Source organism: Nuphar pumila, chromosome 3, assembly GCF_984573655.1.
Source record: "Nuphar pumila chromosome 3, dmNupPumi1.hap1.1, whole genome shotgun sequence".
NCBI lineage: Eukaryota > Viridiplantae > Streptophyta > Magnoliopsida > Nymphaeales > Nymphaeaceae > Nuphar > Nuphar pumila.
The window spans coordinates 31,523,934-31,546,978 of NC_143251.1; the positions used below are offsets into that span (position 1 = coordinate 31,523,934).

The 23,045-nt window shown below is 35.0% G+C and overlaps 1 protein-coding gene across 2 annotated transcripts in view; it reads right to left on the minus strand.

The window, feature by feature from the left end:
* Positions 1–23,045, minus strand: part of LOC149842495 (uncharacterized) — a 254,408-nt gene that overhangs the window by 146,740 nt on the left and 84,623 nt on the right. For both annotated transcript variants that reach the window (XM_089999224.1, XM_089999225.1), the window contains 2 exons: positions 21,292–21,393; positions 15,344–15,409 (listed from right to left, as the gene is read on the minus strand). In XM_089999224.1, coding sequence (XP_089855350.1) covers positions 15,344–15,409; positions 21,292–21,393 — 168 coding nt within the window. The remainder of the gene's footprint in view (positions 1–15,343; positions 15,410–21,291; positions 21,394–23,045) is intronic.

Consider the following 23,045-nt stretch of genomic DNA (forward strand, 5'->3'; position numbering starts at 1 on the left):
ATGTATGTAATGATTGTATACTTGAAAAATGAAAATGTTACCTTTTGGGCCAAGAACTTTTTTATCTAATGAAAATTTTGAATTAATGCATTCGAATGTATGGGGTCCCGCTCCCATTATGTCAAAAGATGGATTCTCATATTAGGTTACTTTTATAGATGATTTTAGTATACATACATAGATCCCCTTTCTTAGAAATCCGAAGTTTTTTCATTTTTTACAAACTTTCATAACCTTGTAAGAAATCAATGTAAAACAAATATTATCCGCTCCAATTCAGGGGGAGAATTTCTTTCAAATGAATTTCAATCTTATCTAAAAACCAATGGTATTTTGCATAAAAAATCTTGTCCTAGGACTCCTCAACAAAATGGTATTGCCGAAATAAAACATCATCATATTATTGAGACTGCTAGGACTTTACTTATTTCAAAAGGAGTTCAAGGTTTTGGGTTGAAGCCGCTTTCACCACAGTTTATTTAATAAACAGAATGCCTTCTCAAATCTTAGAAAATAAGTTTCCAATTGAAAAACTTTTTAAAATTATTCCTTATTTGAACAGATTAAGGGTTTTTAGATGTAAATTTTTGTTCTTCTTAAAACATATGATAAACTCTCTCTCAAAGCTATTGAATGTGTTTTCTTTGGATATGCCGATAATAAAAAAGGTTGTCGATGCTATGATTTAAGAAATGACAAACTTTATGTATCCAAGAATGTCACCTTTTTTTAAAAGGAAAAAGATTTGATGTTGGAAAACCTAAGGAAGAATCCGAGTATGGTTTCTTGTTTGATTTATTACCTAAGTCAAATGTTGAGATTAATGCAATGAGACAACAAGTGCACTCACACAATGCCACAAAGAGGACACAAATATGCACATACACAAATACGAACTCCCCTTATGGGCCAAATACACAAAAGCCACAAAGGCCAACACATACAGCTCTCAAAAGAGAGGAAGAACACCAACAATAAATAAAATGATGTATTCAATATGCATAGAAGAAGCATTAAGCAAAGAAGAGGCTAACAAACCCTTTATATACAAGAGGGTGTAATGGGGCACTCACAATATAGACGTTGGGAGCTCCCCAACAGCCATATTTATAACCATTGGAGAGCCCCAACAACTCTATGGTCACATCATGGTTGTCGGTCGAGGAAGCAGGAGCGGGAAGCGGGAAGCGAGGCACTTTCAAAATTTTAGAAAGTAGGAAGCGTGGGATGACTTAGAAGTGAATCAAGAATCATCTCGGAAGCGACCTAGGAAGCGACCTAGGAAGCGAGGGGGAAGCGAAAAAAGAGAAAAAAATAAAAATAAAAGTACAAAAAAAATAAAAAAGAGGGGAAGCGAGTTTCCCATAAAAGGAAAGCGTGCTTCCCAAAAAAAATTGGTGCTTCCCAGTGCGTTTCGAAACCACGACGTTTTGCGCTTCCGAAACACGCTTCGGGGAAGTGTGCTTCCCCACTTGCTTAGGCATTTTCGGTAACTCTGGGTCATATTGACCATAGAGACCCTAACTAAAAGGGGAATTTACAAAGAAATAAAATAAAAAACCCAAAAACTATCGACACCTAATACATGTACAAAATAACAAAAATATCCCTAGTTGTTAAGTTGTACATGTATATATATATATATGTATGTATTTTCATACATATATATTTTTAGTTCATATTGTACATATATACATACATACATATATATATATATATATATATATATATATATATATATATTTCATTTAAAAATGATGTAATAGGGAAATGCCCATTAGGGGTATTTTGTTCATTTCAGTTCTTGTAATAGGTTGTGCCCATTAGGGGCAAACTAGTACTTTATTTTATTCTTTTCTTTTTGTCTTTTTCGGTTTTTATAGGGACTATTTAGTCAAATACCAAATATAGTTGTTAGGTTCTTTTTTGACTAGTCAACATAGAGTTGACTAGTCAATAGAGTTGTTGGAACAGTCCAACAACTCTATTGAGGTCTCCCACTCTCTTGTATGTGTATAAATAGGAGTTTTTATCCCCTTTCATTCTCCAATGCTTCTCTTAAAAATTTCTGCACAATAAAAAAATTATTTTTATGTTTTGTGTTTTTCTATTTAGTTCTTTAATGTTTTATATGCACTTAGTGCTTTTGTTGTTGTTTTTTGTTGGTTATTGTATTGTCTCGTAGTGGACTTGCATTCTGATTGTGATCTTGTAAGCCCTTAATGGCATTGGTTTGTGCTTGTGATCTTGTAAGCACTTAGTAGTATTCTTTTTGCATTTTTTCATAGCCAAGAAATTCTTCTTGGCATTTTGCCTTTGTTGGATCTTGGGATTCTTTGGTTCGAGTTTGTGCTTCGTGAAGGATTCATGATCGTTGTATGGCTTGGATTCAAGGGAAATCTTGACCCGGTATGTATTTTATATCTTATATATATAATATATTGTTATTTTTATTTAAAAAACTTTAAATGTTTTTTAAATTATCGTTGGACTTGTTTTTTATTAAATATCTTATAAGGCTTATTTGTTTAATCTTGTGAAATTATACATATGTATGTTTTTTAAATCTTTGAATCTTAATTTTTTTTTCAAAACTTGCTTTATTTGATATATATATATATATATATATATATATATATATAAAATCTTGTATGTTTGAGCATGTATTGTTGAAATTTAGATGCTTTATTTGAACAAGTCATGATTATAAATGTCAAATCATATTCATATTTATTATTGAACTTTGTTTTATTCTCTTTTGAAAAATTACTATATATTTTAAAATAATTTGAGATATTTTAAAATAATGATATGCATATTTCACAAGTATGATCTTATGAAATTTTGCTTAATCTTGGGTTTAATTTTTCTCTTTACTCTTGGTGCATTAAAAATAGCATATGAAGTGTTAAAGATTATGATCCAACTTATGAATAAATAATTTTTATTAATATTTGATCCTAGTGCACTTATGATTGCCTCACATGATGAATAAGATTGTTTATTCATGCATAAGGTATTGAGCATAATTTCATATGGGAAGTCATTCACTTTAATAAATGCCTTTTATGGTCCTTTCGTGGGACAATAGTTATGAAATTAGGTGTTTCTTGTCATGATCTCATTTTGTGGTACTTACGATTATGTTATTTTCTTAGTCTCATGGCATTATTTTACATGTTTTGCATAGGATTATGTTGTGTACTTAGTTTTTAATAAAATACTAAGTTGAGAATCATGAGAAACTTCTTTGTGTTGGTTCTTTATGGGTGTCATAAGTGTTTCCTTCCTGGTTCACTTTAGTACTTGTTCATTATTGATGGACGTAATTGTTCACCTAGATCTTTGGTGGACATATGTATTCTTGATTAAAAGACTTGATTCATTGCATACTTGTTATTTATAAAATATAAATTTTTATCTTGTGCCCTTAGTACCTTAATCTATCACTTGCATATACATGAGTTTTTTTATCTCTTTATGAGTATCCATGATTAGCCATACTTATGTATGTATTTGGTTTTCTATATGGTACTTTGAGAAACTCTATATATGCTTTGGCCCTCTTTAATGTCATATGGCATTGATTATCTCATAATAGACTTGTAATCTAAATTGAGTTAACTCTCTATATAGCTTGCTTATATTGATATGATTGCATTGCATTTGATTGCATCAATTGAAACTTGTTGTGCATATGATTGCACTATATTCATTCAAAATTTTCATCTACCGTTATTAGGATTTGATTTGAAACTTTATGTTTTCAAATCAGTTCTTATATATGAACTCACTTATTTGAAAATTGATTTTCATAAGTATTTATTGCCTTCTTATGGCATTTGTATTGTCCATCACATACTTTTATATGATGTATCATTTATCTTGGCCTTATTAATGTTAAATCATATATGTTTGTTGGGGTGAGTTGTGTGCATCTCGTTTTATCTAAGTTTAGATTGTCAACTTGTAGTTTGGCTCTAATTGGCAGTTATGTGAGTCTCACTCATTTATTTTTTGCCATTGTCTTTATTATGAATGCTTATAATTATGTGTATTTGTGATGACTATCTATTTTTGAAACCATGGTGTTTCAAAAGATTGTTAAATATTGATATTCTTATTAGTGATATTAGCTTGTTTTCATTACAAGCTCTTTTACCTCGTGTGTTTCCTCCTAGTGTGCCTCTTATCTAAGTGTTATTATATGTAGACAAGATATGTTTATTCACACCTTCGTGTGTGTTTTTAGCTCATTAGTGGCGTTCTTGTTATACACTTGTTTTAGTCGCTCATACACTTGTTTTAAGTGTTATTATATGTAGACAAAGATTTGTTTCAAATGTGGTGAGTTATATGCAACCATTGGTTATACTCTTGATTTAGTAATTGATACACTTGTTTTGAGTGTCATTATATGTAGACAAGAAATGTTTATTCGCACCTTCGTGTGCGTGATTTTTGTCATTAGTGACATTATTGTTATACTCTTGTTCGCGTCATTGATACACTTGTTTTGAGTATCATTATATCTAAGCAATAGATATTTATTCACACTTGTGTGGTTTTTACCCCTTTAGTGGCATGGTGATTATGCTCTTGTTTTAGTCATCGATACACTTGATTTTTGAGGTTTGGAGGCCTAGTGAGGTGATTGCTTGTAGTGTTCAAACTATTGCTGAAGTTTGCAAAATATCACTTCTTGATATTTGTGAGAATTTAAATTTCTTCATATTTTTTGCAATTTGGTATTGATTTGCAAATATCATTCTCTTTGTTATGTGGGATTTTTAAAAACTCAACTTGAAATTTCTAAACTTTTATTACTTGTTTTTCCTTGTATCAAAGATGTTTATGGATAAAAAATTCAAGCATTTTTGCATATTTGTGATGTTTATTAAAAATCATATTCTTTATATTATGAGCTTTCTTGTGTGTGCCCCTTTGTGGGTTTTGAGAATGTGTTTCTTAAGTAAACACTTGTGTGTTGTCCACTAGATATTGGACACTTTGGTTTGTAATTGAAGGATACTTGTTTCTTTGCATTAAATTCATGCATTCTATGTGCATTTTATTGATAAAAATAGTTATTTTTATTGTTGTTTCATGTGCATTGAATATGCTTTAACTGCATATATGTGTGTGTTTTATATTAATTAGCTTGTTCACATTATTGTATAAATAAATTTAATTAGCTCCTCCCTTCATGAGATCTCTTTCTAAATTGTTATATTTTATATGCATGTTATTTGAAATGCTTGGGATATTATTTATGCATAATTGTCTATCTCTTCTTGATGATTTATGTATCCTTTAGTGATCACATCTTCTTATCGATCAAGTTTATGTCTTCTTAAAAAATATGTTTATGTCTATTGAGGTCTCCCTCTCTCTTGTATGAGTATAAATAGAGACTTTTATCCCCTTTCATTTTTCAATGCTTCTCTTAAAAATTTATGCTCAATAAAGATAAATATTTTTATGTTTTGTGTTTTTCTATTTAGTTCTTTAATGTTTTATATGCACTTAGTGCTTTGTTGTTGCCTTTTGTTGGTTATTGTATTGTCCCATAGTGGACTTGTGCTTGTGCATATTCTGATTGTGATCGTGTAATCGTGTAAGCCCTTAGTGGCATTGGTTTATGCTTGTGCACTTTTGTGACTATGATCTTGTAAGCCCTTAGTGGCATTGTTTTTGCATTTTCCGCTATTTCATTATAGTCAGATACCCAAATTACACAACCCAATATATATATATATATATATATATATATATATATATATATATATAACACCGAAAGTTTGTCAAGAAGAAAATGAAATCGAGGTGACGAAAGCACCTTGGTGAAGAAGTCCGCTAGTTGATGATACTCGGAAGTGACATATGGTAGGGTTATGGTCTCCCTAAGGAATTTTTCGCGCACATAGTGGCAATCCATTTTTATATGTTTAGTTCTTTTAAGAAATGTATGGTTGCCAACTATGTATATTGCACTCTTATTATAACAACAGAGTCTAGAGGGTGTCGGAAGATGAACGCTCATGTCTTCAAGTAATCTTTGCAACCAAACTACCTTTGATGTTGTAATAGTCATTACACGGTACTCAGCCTCAGTTCTGTTATTGTTTGCACTTCCACGACACAAGAGAATCACCAAAAAAATACAAAAGTTAGTAGTTGAGCATCAATCATTCGGATCTCATCCCCAATTTGAGTTAGAATAAGCAATCAACTTAAGAGAGGAAGAGGAGGATAACAAAAGACCTCTAGAGGTAAAGGTTTGTAAATATCTAACAATTCTCATCACAACATTCATGTGAACTGTGGCGGGAGAATGTTGGAATTGGCTAGCAGTATGAACTGCATGCGCAATATCAGGCCTACTAATAGTTAAATGAGTTAGGGCGCTAATCATTTGTCGATATAGAGTAGGATCATCCAGAGGTGTCTCATCATCGATCTTCATCTTGGCATTAATAACTTCAGGTGTGCCTACCCTTTTTCCATCAGTAATGCATGGTCTCTTAATGATATCATTAATAAACTTGGTTTGAAAAAGTAAATATCCCCTTGGAAAGTAAGCAACCTCAATCCCTAAGAAAAATCTAAGAAATTCAAGATCAGTCATTTCAAAATATTTTTTAACTCCAGAATCCAAAGCCAAAAAACTTTACCGGGAGGTGAAGATGTAGAGACTGCGACACCAAAAAAAGAGGAAGAAGAGTTCTTGATTAGTGGATAAAGGGCTTTCATGATTTGAGAGAACATGATTCTAATAGATTTTGAATCTTCATTGGTCACACTTCTTTCTTCGTGAGACGCTCTCACAGATGCCACCTTTTTGTCTTCGCTTCCTTTGAATTTGGGACAATATAGCTTAATATGACCCGGTTCTCCACAATTATGACAAGTTAATATAGTTCTTTTTTTATTGTCATCATATCTAGACATTCCATAGTAAGGTTTTGAAAATGTGGTGGTTTATAAACATTTGTAATGGCACCCGATCTTAAGATGGCCAACACATTATCCTTAGTTTCCTTTGAATCAAACATAAATCTTAATCTTGTCTCCTCCATACATACTTGAGTCAAATCTTCATGTAAGGAAAGAGGTTTTTTCATATGAAAAATACTGAGCTGAACTTGTTCAAATCCGAGTCTAAGACCTCTAAAAAATTGAAACAATTGTTTCTCATGCTTGTATTTCTGCCATTCTTGAGCATCATTAGGAGTTTCTCATATAGGCTCACGTTTGGCTAATTGATCCCAAATCCTTTTGAGGGTACTACAATATTCCTTCACGGTTTTGTCACCTTGTTTGCAACTATGTATTTTATCATTGAGGTCCCACTTGTGAGACACATCTTTTTGGGTATATGTTTGTTTAACATACTCCCAAGCCTCATCGGCTCTTTCGAATTCAAGTAATTCAAAACATGGTTCCTCATGCATCCTATCCATGAAGAGGGAGAGTACTTTGGCATGGCCTACTTCTTACTCTTTATAGGCTTTTTATATTCAATCATAGCTCAAGAATGGCAGAAATACAAGCATGAGAAACAATTGTTTCTCATGCTTGTATTTCTGCCATTCTTGAGCATCATTAGGAGTATCTCATATAGGCTCACGTTTGGCTAATTGATCCCAAATCCTTTTGAGGGTACTACAATATTCCTTCACGGTTTTGTCACCTTGTTTGCAACTATGTATTTTATCCTTGAGATCCCACTTGTGAGACACATCTTTTTGGGTATATGTTTGTTTAACATACTCCCAAGCCTCATCGGCTCTTTCGAATTCAAGTAATTCAGAACATGGTTCCTCATGCATCCTATCCATGAAGAGGGAGAGTACTTTGGCATGGCCTACTTCTTACTCTTTATAGGCTTTTTATATTCAGTCATAGCCTTTTCTATATCAATTCCCTGACTCTTCCTTGAATCAAACATACATAGATCTTAATCTTGTCTCCTCCATACATACTTGAGTCAAGACTTCATGTAAGGGAAGGGGTTTTTCCATATGAATAATATTGACCTGAACTTATTCAAATTCGTGTCTAAGTCCTCTAAAAAAATGAAACAATTGTTCCTCATGATTATATTTCTTTCATTCTTGAACATCATTAGGAGTTTCTCATATAGGCTCACGTTTGGCTAATTGATCCCAAATCCTTTTGACGGTACTATAGTATTCCAAAGGCTCTATGGTTATATTGACCATAGAGCCCCTAGCTAAAAGGGGAATTTACAAAGAAAAAAAAAATTGTCGACACCTATTATATGTATAAAATGACCAAAATATGCCTGGTCAAATACCCAAATTACAAGACCCAATATATATATATATATATATATATATATATATATATATATATATATATATATATATATATATATATATATACACACACACAATACATTTTAACAATTAATAATTGTGAAAATGATGATAATGAAGTTAGTAATAATATTTAACTACGGGATGAATCTATCATTGGCAAAGAACCTACTCATGATCTTATGCATTATTCTAGACGGGGTAATGGGGAGCATCTTTGTGTTGAGAGATATAGTCAACCGCTTGAAATAGAGGAACCTAGTCTTAGAAGATCCGAATGAAAATCTAGAACCCCAAGTAGGTTTGTTTCATATGAATCATTTTTCCCCATTATAGGGCATGTCTTCTAGCTATTAATTGATATTATGATTCATCTAACTATAAAGAAGCTAAAGCCATTAAACAATGGGTGGAGGCTATGAACTCAGAATTAGATGTCTTACATAAAGTCAAAACTTGGGAAATCCAATATCTTCCTAAAGGCAAGAAGACAATAAGATGCAAGTGGGTTTTTAAGATCAAAACAAAGAGTGATAGATCCTTAGAAAGATACAAAGCTAAGTTGGTTGAACATTGTATAGATTATGAGGAGACCTTTGCCCCAGTAGCTCGTATGACCATTGTAAACACTCTAGTTGTCGTAGCATCCGTTAGAAATTGAACTATATTTCAATTAGATGTTAAGACTGCCTTTCTAAATGGAAATTTGAATAAAGAAATCTACATAGATCCTCTCCCTAGTCTAAATATTAAACATGCAAGGTTCTTTGCCTCCGTAAAGTTTTATATGGGCTTAAACAAGCCCCTAAAGCATGGTATGATTAGTTCAGTAGGGCTATGTTAAATTTTGGATTTAAATCATGTTATACTGACACTGCTAATTTTCTAAGATCTACAGGTTCTGCAATTGTCATTTTGCTCATATATGTTATTATATGATCATCACGGAAAGTGATAAAGAGGGAGTTAAAGAAATTAAAATTATGCCTAAAAATTTTCTGATATGACTAACCTTGGTTTTTTGAGATATTTCTTAGGTACTGAAGTAGCCTATTCGCCAAGAAGATATATTTTGTCCCAAATCAAATTTACAGTTGATATTGTTGGACGCTCGAGGATCACATATAAAAACTCTGCTACTACTCCTGAAGTGATTAATGTCAAAATAAGAGCTAAAGATTGAGTCTTATTGGATGATCCAACTCATTATAGGCATCTTATTGGATCATTGAGGTACTTGACTATTAGTAGACCGGATATTGTGCAGGCAGTGCATAATGTAAGTCAATTTCAGCATGCGCCCACTTTGGTTAACATGAGTGATGTGTTGAGAATAGTTCGATACATTAAAAACACTATATCTAAAGGGATTTTTTTATCCTCTTCCTCATTTTTAAATCTTATTCCATCTATTGATTTTGACTGGGGAGGAGATCCCAACAATTGACACTCAACTATGGGTTTTTGTATATTTTTAGGTGCTTCTCTTAAATCCTGGAGGTGTTAAAAAGCAACAGAAGGCGTCTTTGTCCTCCACGAAAGATGAGTAGAGGGAGATAGCTACAACAACAATCGAGGTTGTGTGGTTGTGGTCCGTACTTATAGAAATGAGAGATGATGTTTTGAAACCTTCAAAGTTATGTTGTGATAACAAGAGTAACATATATATAGTCAGCAATCATACATTCCATGAATGAACAAATCACATCAAAAGCACTACGTTTGGGAAGAACACTTGAAGGGGACAGATGATTTACCATATGTAATGTCGGAATCTCAAATTACAGACTTTTTTACTAAAGCTCTTCTTTTACTTCATTTTTTTTCCTCTTCACAAACTTTTAAGTTTGAGGGGAAGTATTAATATATGTTGTATGGAATATATATATATATATATATGTGTGTGTGTGTGTGTGTGTGTAAATATTTATTTGTCCATGTAAACTGAAATACCCAACAACGGTATTTCAATAATTTCATATTATAATAGGGATCCGCCTATAGGGCCTTGGGGGCTAGCCCAACATCTAGTTGGGCTGCCCCCACTCTTCCTTTTTGTTTAGTTATAAATAGGGCTTTTCCCATTGTATTCTACAATGCCTTCTAAGCATTTTGTGTTAAGTAATACAATTTATATTTTTTACATTGTTGCTCTTTTGTGAGTTGTTATTGTTGTATATCTCTTTTGTGAAATTGTAATTGGTTCATTACAAGCCATCTTGTGTTTGTGCACTTTTGTAGCCCTTTGTTGGCATTGTGTTTGTGCACATCTTGTTTCATTACACTAAGAGCTAGTTATTTTTAAATGTTCTTTTGGCTATTTGGCTAGCTCTACCGGCCGTTAGAGGACTAGCTGTTAGAACACTCTAACAGATAGGCTGTATATATATAATGTGGTCTATGTCACTTTGTAAGCATGCATTCTTTGTGCATTTGAACTATTAACAAATTATTATTTTTTAAGTGTTGTGCTCTCTTTAGCCCTTAGTGGCTCTTGTGCTTATGCCCATAGTGGCTTGAATTTGTGCCCCTTATGAGGTATTTGGGATCTTTCCCTACTTCATTACAATAATGGCATGGCATGTATCAATCTAGTTTATGAATTGTTACTTTTTTAGAGATATTAATATGATGAGTTTGTGATTAAGCACTACTGATCATCTTTCATGCAATATAATCTCAGCAATATGTCATGACCATGATATTTCAAGTATAATAAACTAATCATGAATAATACAATTTACTTTTCCCATTGTACTCTACAATGCTTTCTAAGCATTTTGTGTTAAGTAATACAATTTATATTTTTACATTATTGCTCTTTTGTGAGTTGTTATTGTTGTGTATCTCTTTTGTGAAATTGTAATTGGTCAATTAGAGGCCCTCTTGTGTTTGTGCACTTTTGTAGCCCTTTGATGGCATTGTGTTTGTGCACATCTTGTTTCATTACACTAAGGGCTAGTTATTTTCAAATGTTCTTTTGGCTAACGCTACCAGCAGTTAGAGGACTAGCTGTTAGAATACTCTAGCAGCTAGTTCTTTGGCTGTGTGTGTGTGTGTCACTTTGTAAGCATGCATTCTTTGTGCATTTGAATTATTAACAAATTATTATTTTTTAAGTGTGTTGTGCTCTCTTTAGCCCTTAGTGGCTCTTGTGCTTATGCCCATAGTGGCTTGTATTTGTGCCCCTTAAGAGGTATTTGGGATCTTTCCCTACTTCATTACAATAATGGCATGGCATGTATCAATCTAGTTTATACTTTTGTAGAGACATTAATATGGTGAATTTGTGATTAAGCACTACTGGTCATCTTTCGTGCAATATAATCTCAGCAATATCTCATGACCATGATATTTCATGTATAATGAACTAATCATGAATATGGCCTTCATTTTCATTACTAAGTAATATATAAAGAAAAAGGCAACAATATGCAGCCACATACCATGAAATTGAAACAAAGCCCAAATAGCAACATTTTGTTTAGCTCAATCTATAATTACTTCTTTTGTGGCACTTCACAAAAATAACATTGAATAAACAAGTTGCATATTCCACATCATTTATCATCATAGCTATCAGTTTTCATCCTATTATTCATAAAATAAAATTAGGGGTGGGTAACAAGTCAGGCACCCACAGCAACCGTCCGGCCAGGATTTTTTACCCTGATCTGGTCCAAACTGGTCTAGGCCTGACCCGTTCAGTAATGGGCCAATACGGGCTGGCATATATATATATATATATATATATATATATATATATATATATATATATATATATATATATATATATATGCTACAAATGTTTCTCAATGAAAAAACATGTTCTTTGAGTCAAGAAACTTTCATGCATTTATAGCTATCGATTTTTGCATCACTAGAAAAACATGTACAGGTCAGATTTTGGAGACCCAAAAGATGGTTCCTACTCAACTGAACATGTAGATCACATCTACGGATTAGATTTACCCAAAAAAGTGAACAATTGGGATTTCCCCCTAAATTGTAGTATAGGTACAATCGATTGTATCAACTCTCTCTCTCCCTCTCTCTCTCTCTCTCTATATATATATATAGAGAGAGAGAGAGAGAGAAATGGGTAGGTGCGAAATTGATACGTGCTAAATGGGTTTTTCTGCCCTTCCAATGTTTTTTTTTCAGTTCTGACCCCATAAATGTGTTGGAAATGGTCAATTTACGAGGAATCCACACCTGGATCATGTAATATCTTGTATTTTTCCATGATTTTTAAAGTCAAAAAATATAATTTTCTTAATTATATACGTTGAAGTCGGCTAGGGTTTCAAGTAAATCAAAGAAGAGAGAGAGAGAGAGGAAGAAAGAATCGTTAACTCTCATCAGGTCTAATCTCACTTAAATAGAGAGATTAGACAAAAACAACTTATTTACAACAATGCACCTGACCTATTAAGTAGTTACCAAACTACCCTTAATGCATATGCATATGTACGGTGATTGCTTCTCAACACTCCCCCTCAAGCTGGAGCATATATATCAATAATGCTCAGCTTGTCACAACATTTTGAAAAAATTGAACTCGCTAGGGGTTTAGTGAAGATGCCAGCAATTTGGTTCTCTGAAGGTATGTGCTTGGTGCAAATGTACCCAGTCTGAACCAAGTCACGTACATAGTAACAATCCACCTCAATATGCTTTGTCTGTTCATGAAACACTGGGTTATTAGCAATATAAGTAGTAGCTCTATTATCACATATCATCTCCATAGGTAATGGGACTTTCACTTGGAGATCAGTCAACACAGATTTAATCAACATCATCTCTGCAGCAGTTTGAGCCATAGCCCGATACTCTGACTCAGCGCTCGACCTGGCAATAACAGTTTGTTTCTTACTTCTCCAAGTAACCAGATTCCCTCCAACAAACACACGGAATCCAGTTGTTGACTTTCTATCAACAACCAACCCTGCATAATCTGCATCTGAATAGGCAGTAACATCTAAAGAAGGGTTTTGTTTAAACCATAGTCCTTTACCAGGGGAGAACTTTAGATATTTGAGAATCATCATTGCAGCCTTCCAGTGAACCTTTGTAGGTTTGTCCATAAACTGACTTATCTTGCTCACGGCTAAAGATATGTCAGGTCTGATAAGAGTCACATATAATAGCTTGTCAACTAAAGAGCGATAACGGCTACTGTCCACATACTCCAATTTTTCATCAAACAAATGAGACTTGGGATCCATAGGAATCCTTGCAGGTTTGGCACCTAACATCCCTGTCTCTTTCAGTAGGTTCAAGACATATTTCCGTTGTGACAAAACCAATCCTTCTTTACTCCTTGCAACCGCTATACCTAAGAAATATCTGAGTGGTCCCAGATCCTTAGTCACAAAGTGTTTCTGAAGATGGGACTTTGTCTCAGAGATGTCTTTTTCACTGCTTCCTATGACTATAATGTCATCAACATATACTATCATGACCACAATCCCTGTGCAAGTCTTTTTAATAAAAAGAGAGTGGTTAGAGGCAGATCGGGCAAACCCAAATGCTGACATGACCTCAGTTAGCTTGGAGAACCATGTACGGGAACTCTGTTTGAGACCATAGATTGCCTTGTTCAACTTGCATACCTTCTGACACTCCACCTGAACTTCAAACCCCAGAGGTTGCTGCATTTAAACTGTCTCCTCCAAGTCTCCATACAGAAAGGCATTTTTCACATAAAGCTGACATAGAGACTAACCATGGTGCACTACAACTGACAAAACAAGACGAATAGTCCCAAGACGAGCAACAAGAGAGAATGTTTCAAAGAAATCCACCCCATAAGTTTGAGTATAGCCTTTCGCAGCCAGGCGGGCTTTAAACCTTTCAATCGATCCATCTGAGTTATACTTAATAGTATAGACCCATTTACAACCAACAATATTAGCCCCATGTGGAGGATCAACTAAGTCTCGTGTTCTCCAAGAAAGCAGTGCATCCATTTCATCCTGCATGGCCTTCGTGTTAAAATATTATGTCTCTTTTCACCGTAAATTGAAATACCCATCAAGGGTATTTCAGTCCTTTTACTCAATAGCCGTCAGCCACCCTAATGGGCTAACAATTTTACTTCTACTTTTTTATTTACTTTTGCCTTTTACACCTTTTTCTTTTTGACTGTTGTGAAAGGGACAACTCCATATAGCTGTTGGAGCTGCCCCAACAGTCACAAATGTGACCGTTGGGTGCAGCTCCAACAGTCATATTGAGCTGCACCCTGTGGCTTCTTTTTGCATTATAAGAGAGATCTATATCTTGGGGGGGAAACATTAAATCTGCATGAGATATATAGGTTCAAAACGCTGTACATAATGAAGGAGAAATCAGAGCAGATAAGATAGAATGAAAATCGATGAAATTAAAATCCAGATGCAAATTGAACCCGAAATGGAGACCATCTGCATTATCAGATTCAATCATTGAACTACTGAAACGAAAATCAGAGGAGATATGTTGTACAGTAAACATAAATGCAGAAGCGAATTGTAACTCAGGCAAAAAAAAATGCACAAAAGAAAATCAAATGACATTCCAAAGGAATTGGGAGGAATGAGAAAATGTGAACAGAAGAAATTTCAATTTCTTCTGAATAAATCACAAAAAATTACCAATTCAATTGCCATCAATCGCATTTCTGCATGAAAGTTAGCAGTAGCAATTCGTAGATGCAACTTAGCAATATGGTCTTGCAATAGCATATATTTATTTGAGCATCAATAAGTAAACATTTTGTCTCAAATTTGATTTACAGCATTCCTAAGAGAGTATTACAAGCACTAGCAATAGAGCCCAGCACTCCAAAGTTTATGTTCTTTAGATATATGGAAAAAGGAAAAGGTGAAGCAGCTAATCTGTAAACCAAAAGTCAAACAAAACTAAAAAGCCAAATGGCAAAACACTGACAAAATAAAACTGTTAGGATCACAAAATAAATATATTCATCATTTCTTTAATTCTAAACTAAACCTTACCTGAAAACAGTATGCAGCGTGGTCCACACCATAGTCACGATATTTTTGAGTATCCATTTGAAAATACTGAAAGTAGAAAGCAAAGCTGCTGTTTATTAACAAGAATGGATTATAGTGCATATCCCCAAAAAACAAAGAAAAATCAATGCAAAAACAGTTAGAATGATTTAATGTACATAAAAATAATGAATACATGCAGGAATGCATGCATCATATATATGCACAGAACATGATATTTTTGAAACTCACATTTTTAAAAATCCCTTGAAAATTTATTTGAAGATTACTATTGGTGATTATGACACTCATGAACACATAAATACACACACAAACATGAGAGAGAGAGAGAGATTTCAGTTTATAGAGGGAAAGGAAATTAATCTTGGGAGTCTCAAAATGAAGAGAGATGACAGAACAGTCCCATTTCCAACTGAAGCAAGACCGTCGCCATTGCATGTCCAAAATGGAGAAAAGGAAAACAAATAGAGCAAACAAGGTGTGGGGCATCCATCAAAGGCCAAGTCGGTCAGGTGAATAACATGTCTCTTGATGACCTTGGCCGATACTTATCAGGAGAGTACCCTACACACTGGAAGATACAAGATCAAAAGTACTCAGAGGCTACAGTTCACATACAAAAGGCAGTGTATGACTCTTTACAAATTTACAACTTCCACATTCTTTACCTTGACTCAATACAACTATCTCTGACTCTATCATATTACATGAAAAAATTAACTATAACCTCGAACTAGAGATATGCCCAAAACATTAATGCCATAAGGAGTATAAAACTACTGCAACACACTCATCACCATTAGGCAGTTGATTAGTTGAGTCTAATGAGTCAAAATAGTAGAGATATCCTTGTCTAAGCCCAGTCTCAATACACCTCCCTAACTACAGATCTTGTCATAGCAACCACCGAGAGAGAACATATCATCACAATTATGATCTGTTATTTGACTAACAACAATCAAATTCATCGCAAGTGAGAGAACATGATAAACTTTCAAAATGTTTAACTCACTGTGGTTAGGACAGAGTAATAGATCCGACTCTTAAGATACACAGAACATCATTTGTTCTATAAGGTCTACAATTGGTTAAAACAAAACTCGTCAGCTATCATGTGACATAATAGCTTGCAATTCTGTCAGCCAACCTGAGGAATGCTGAAATATACCTACAAGAGCAGTACCAATAGGGAGGAGGATAAGACCATAACTGTTGATTGAGCATGTAGCTACTTAATTTCTTCAATTAACTGGTGTGAATAGATGCTTTTAGGAAGGGGTCACTGAACTCAAAGAAGATATCTTAGGATTAACTGAGGAATCTTCTTTTCAAACTTGAGTAACAAGGACACCACTATTTGATGAGTGAATACCGAATACCCTAGATCAGTAATCCATATACTTATAAAACCCTATTAGTCTTCAAGGATATAACCCAAATAGTTTCTCATAAAAGGCCTATTAAAACTGCCTCCAACTGTTTCACTTTTATGTTATTGAAAAGCAGCTTAAATTAAAAAGTGATAATATGACTCTCAACTACTCATGTGTCTGGAACAAAAGGCAATTGCATTGATATTGACCAACCTTTTCTGTATCAAAAGAATAAGCAAAAGTAGCTAACTGACAGGTGTCTGAAAAAATATTTGATATGACTATGCAACCTTTTCTCCAACCTTGAGTCTGGGTTTCATCCCATCCAAGAAGCTTTTGAGTCCTTCCTTTCCACCACTCTCTTCATGAACTCAACCCCACATGCATAGTTCCATCCAACCTTATGGGAATAAACTATACGGACTCTCTTATATCCATTTTTTCTACAACTGAATATTGTATCAAATAGGTGATAAACAAAAAAACAGTGGCTTCCCCTTTTAGACTTTAAAATACTCAGAAAAATTCAACAAAACCACCCTTCTAGCAGGCTTCTCTATAAAAAACAGCCCAAAATAAAGAAGTCAAGATACCAAAACTACGAAGTACATATGAAAACCCAAAAAATCCAATTATGTTTTGATTTTGCTAAAACATAGATAAAATCCTTAAAAAAATTGAAACACCCTCAATATAACTCCATATCACCTGGGATTTGTCTCTGAGATCCTCTTTTGTGATGCACTGGCAGATACAAAATACCCAGCTCTAAAAAAAATTTGCACCGTAGTCATTCATAAAGAGATGATATCAACAATAAGTTGACACCCAATAACGGGTCTCCTCCAATTTATGTGCAAGTCTCCTTCTCCAGTTCATGCACTGCCCCTTTAGTAATATTAAGATTGGACTGCATGCATATACGGGTCCAGATCTGGACCCGTATCTCTATCTTTATAATATCGGGTCTGGACTGAAGAGTCTCAGACCCGACCCGATCTGGTGGCTATAAGTTCACGTAAAGAAATAGGGCAAGTGTATTTTGGAGGCTTATTGATATGTTACTGTGGTTCTCCCTCCTCTCCCTACCAGCAACCAGCAGAAGAGCCGGATACCAAAAAGGTGCATTTCTTTCATGGTATCAGAGCAGGTCGAAGTCTAACGACCAGGTCCAGTTTCACCAACCTCTCTGCTTCTTCTTTGATAGTTTCTTCTTTGATCGTCCCTCGCTCCTGTGAGAGTTAACAAAAAAAAATCTCATTTTCTTCTCTGATTCGATTCTCCTCTGATTTATCGTCCCTTGCTCATGTGAGAGTTAGCAAAAAAAAAAAACCAATTTCTTCTCTGATTCGATTCTCTGATTTTTCTGATCGTGACCCCCCCCCCCCTTTCCCTTGATCCTGTGAGAGTTAACACCAAAAAAAAAGAAAAAGGACATGGCCGACTTTATTTCCCTTCTTTTCTTCCTTTTCCCTAAACGTGGCCTTATTTCACTAAACAAGTTTCTTTCTATCGTTACCAGCCACGTTAATTTCATTACCTAATCTGCTCAGATCTGATCATTCAGATTCGATAATTTCCAACAGGCCACGCTAACGTCTGATTTGATCATTCAGATCAGATCTTAACGTCTGAACCCCATATTGATTTTGATTGCGTAAAATCAGAAGGTTGTTCCTTTCTTGCATATTTCCCCCTGCTCTCGCTCTATATCTGATTTTTGTTCCGAATCAGAGGTGCATATATCATTCATTCACGCTATTTTTTTTTAGTCAAAGAATATATCCCAAAGCACGAGTTGTTTTTTGGACCATATTTCTAATTGTTCCTGATCTCGATTTCTGCAAATCATTTCTGAAGAAATATATCAAGACTGTCCAAAAAAAAAAGAACGGACAAGTCTGGGTCATTGCTTTGCTGAGCAATTTTTCTTACATTTCTTTTATTCAACTTGTGTTCTTCTCCTTAGACAACTCGTCTTGTTTTCATGGATTCAGGATTCGTCATCCTATTGAAAGATGGGTTAGTTATAACAACTTCTCTACGGAGTTACAGTGGTTTCTCTCTTAGATTGAAAAACAGGATGAACCTATTAGCTTTGCACAAGCGTCTATGTCACTTAAATGGGTTGAAGCAATGAATGAGGAAATGAGAGCCTTACATGAGTGTGAAACTTGGGAGATTGTTCCTAGACCATCAGAAAAAAACATTGTAGGGTCTAAATGGGTCTATAAAATAAAGTACAAACCAGATGGATCCATCGAGCGCTACAAGGCAAGGTTGGTGGCAAAAGGTTTCACCCAAGAATATGGGCAAGATTACGATGAGACTTTTAGTCCTGTGGTCAAGATGGGAACTATTCGACTAATTTTGTCTTTGTCGGTTCAGTATGGATGGACTCTCAATCAGCTTGATGTCAAAAATGCATTCTTATATGGTAGCCTGAAAGAAGAGGTGTACATGGAACAACCCTCTGTCTATGCAGAACACAGCCCCAGCACACATGTTTGCAAACTACGAAGAGTCATTTATAGGTTAAAGCAGGCTTCTCGTTCTTGGTTTGACAGTTTTCCCCTCAAAGTTCAGCGATATGGTTTTATTCGTTCCCATCTCGATCATTCATTGTTTATCTTTTGTGACTGTAAGGTATGTACCTTGATTCTTATATATGTGGATGACATTATTATTACTGGAAATTCAGATGAACACATAGAAGCCACCAAGGACTTACTAAGTCGGCAGTTGAAAATGAAAGATTTGAGAGTCTTGCGTTATTTCTTGGGAGTTAGACAGAATGAATCTCTTTCATTAACTCAACACAAATACACCTTGGATCTATTGGAAAAAGCAGGAATGACAGATTGTAAACCACTATCCACTCCTAGTGTATTAAATCACAAGCTCAGTTCTCAGGATGGGGAACCATATAAAGACTCCAGGCAGTATCGTAGTCTCGTTGGTATGCTTCAATACCTCACCATCACCAGACCAGACATTGTGTATGTCGTGAACCAAGTGTCACAATTCATGCATGACCCACGAACAGAGCATATGAATGTTGTTAAGAGAATTCTTCGATATTTAAAAGGAACTCTTGGAGATGGCCTAGTCTATAATCAGTCCAAGTTCAAAGGAGAGCGACATCGAGTGGATGTTTACACAGATGCCGATTGGGCTGGAGATCCAGATGACAGACGATCAGTTTCTGGGTATCGTGTTTTTCTTGACGAAAACTTGATAGCATGGAGTAGCAGGAAACAGCGTGCGGTTGCACGATCCAGTACAGAAGCTGAGTATCGGTCTATGGCGGCTGCTACTGCAGAAGCTACATGGCTGAGACATCTTTTGACTGAGATCAGAGAATTTATTATGCCTATTAATCTCTTTTGTAATAATCAGAGTGTCATACAAATTGCCCTCAACCCCATTCATCACAGTCGTACCAAACATATAGAAATTGATCAACACTTTGTTCGACAAAAGGTGGAAGATAGAGAAGTTGAACCAGCCTATGTTCCCACGGCTGATCAAGTGGCAGATTTGTTTACTAAGGGACTTACTAACGTCCATTTTTGGTTTTTAAAAGGCAAGTTGTCCATAATACAAAACCATGCACAACTTAAAGGAGACTATTAAGATTGGACTGCATGCATATACGGGTCCAGATCTGGACCCGTATCTCTATCTTTATAATATCGGGTCTGGACTGAAGAGTCTCAGACCCGACCCGATCTCGTGGTTATAAGTTCACGTAAAGAAATAGGGCAAGTGTATTTTGGAGGCTTATTGATCTGCTGTTGTGGTTCTCCCTCCTCTCCCTTCCAGCAACCAACAGAAGAGTCGGATACCAAAAAGGTGTGTTTTCTTTCAAGTAACACTTTCAAGCCCTTATAACTTGAACAACTCTTCTCAATCTCCTTTATGATTCTAATACCATATCAAGAGCAGTGGTATGAGAGAGAAGATGACAGAAGACCCCAAAACCTCTTGATCGTCTTTGTAGCTTCATTACATTAAAAAAACACGCACACACATAATAACACCCCTTCATCAGGGTTACAATGAGAAAAAAAATGATAAGAATGCCGATACTTATGATAAATTTGCAAATATGTACAAAACAAACCAAAAGGATATGTATGCCCCTACTAGTTGCCATAACCTAGAGGACAGGTGTAAAACTAGGGTAGTGATTAAGGTCTGGGGAAAATTGGGTCCAATATGAGCCTAACCTCACAGGCCAAAGGTCTTAGTGACAATTATGTTGGGCTAAGTGCAAGCATGTGCCCTTTAAAATAATGCTTACACTTCAATTCTTAGTCCAACTAGATATTCCAATCTCTCTCTCTCTCTCTCTCTCTCTCTCTCTCTCTCTCTCTCTCTCTCTCTCTCTCTTGCACACACACTAACACAAGTGAGACTGCAAATTGATAGGCTTACAAAAAATGCATGCAGAATATGAAGCTTAGTTGTGAAACTCTATGCTATGCCTTAAAAAAACAAAGAAGGAAATTTCTGTAATCGGCATTCATGTGAAGAAAAATTAGCAATTGTTACCTGTAGGACACTCTGGGTGGCACAATCTTTGCCTAAGGGCTTCAAGCAAATGTCTGTCAATGATACAATAGAGCCAGAGTAATTTGCCTGAAGATCATCAACCTAAAACCAAGCAAAAGCTTTGTTAGGACAATCAGTAATAAAAACAACCCGACTGTATGAAAAAGCAATATTTGTAAAAGCTTTTTGCAACGGTAGCTAGTTCCTGTGTTATATGTCAAGTCAAATTCAATACCTTGCATCAGCATGCATGAGTCATGTACTCTCCATTCATGGACGCTAGCAATAGGAAAGAAAATTTAATATACTGACCATAAATGATGCATGGACCCACATATCACTTCTTTTTTAATGGAAGTGAGCTTTCACTAAAATAAATTCTGTCACAAAGACACGAACAGGTACTGATACGTGATTCGTGGATGGGATATGGATTCGAGATAATTTTGAAAATTGGGATACGAGGGTACGGATATATATATATATATATAACAAAATGTTTAAATTAAAAAGAGATATTTTTGTTTATAATCTTATGGTAACATATACTAATTTATTAATAATTAACTGTCTTCACTAGGTTCATGATATAATTTGTGTTAAACATTATAGTGTAAATGTAAATTTGATAACTAGGGTTAATCCAATTAATGTATAGGTTGAAATGAAATGGGGATCTTCGAAACACGAGCTTAGATTAACAAGAGCAAGTGTCAAGAATGACACTAAAGCATAACCCTTAAAAAGGGTATAACTGGAAACAAAATAAAAATAAAAATGTATTCTTTATTGATATGAAAAACCAATGGATTAAGAAGCATTGGAGTAAAATACAAGAGGGGCTGCACCCCTTTATATACACCGCTGAAAGAGGACTCAATAGAGCTGTTGGGCACAGTCCAACAGCTCTATTTAGAGCTGTTGGAATGTGTCAGTCCAACAGCTCTATTAAGAGCTGTTGGACTGTGTCCAACAGCTCTATTAAGAGCTGTTGGACTGTGTCCAACAGCTCTATTGCTAGTCAAGTCTGGACAGGACTTGACTAGCAACAGTCATTCTAGTTCAAACTGAACTAGATGACATAAAGACAAAAAATAAAAATAAAGGAAAAAATTACAGAAAAGAAAGAAATGAAAAATGTATTTATATATATATATATAATAATATAATATTATTATATATACATATATGTACAGTTTTACATTTTAACACTCCCCCTCAAACTTACGGTATAATGAGCGAAAGTTTGTCTAAGAGAAAGTGAAATCGGGGAGCAGCGAGAGGCTTTGTAAAGAAGTCTGTTAACTGATATTCTGAAGTGACATATGGCAGATCAATTATCCCGTGTAGATATTCCTCTCTGACGTAGTGACAATCCATTTCGATGTGTTTGGTGCGTTCGTGGAATGTTCTGTTACTGGCAATGTAGATCGCACTTTTGTTGTCACAACACATTTGTGAAGCCTTTGTTGCTTCAACTCCCATGTCAGCAAGCAGTCGTCGGAGCCAAACTACTTCCATGGTCGTGGTTGTCATGGCTCTGTATTCAGCTTCGGTGGATGAGAGAGATACCTTCTGCTGCTTTTTACACCTCCACGAGATTAATGATTCCCCTAAAAAGACACAAAAGCCAGTGGTTGAGTGTCTGTTATTGGGATCACCTCCCCAATCAGCATCAGTATATGCAATTAAATCAAGAGAAGAGGAGGAAGATAAGAAAAGTCCTCATGAAAGAGAGGACTTGATGTATCTGA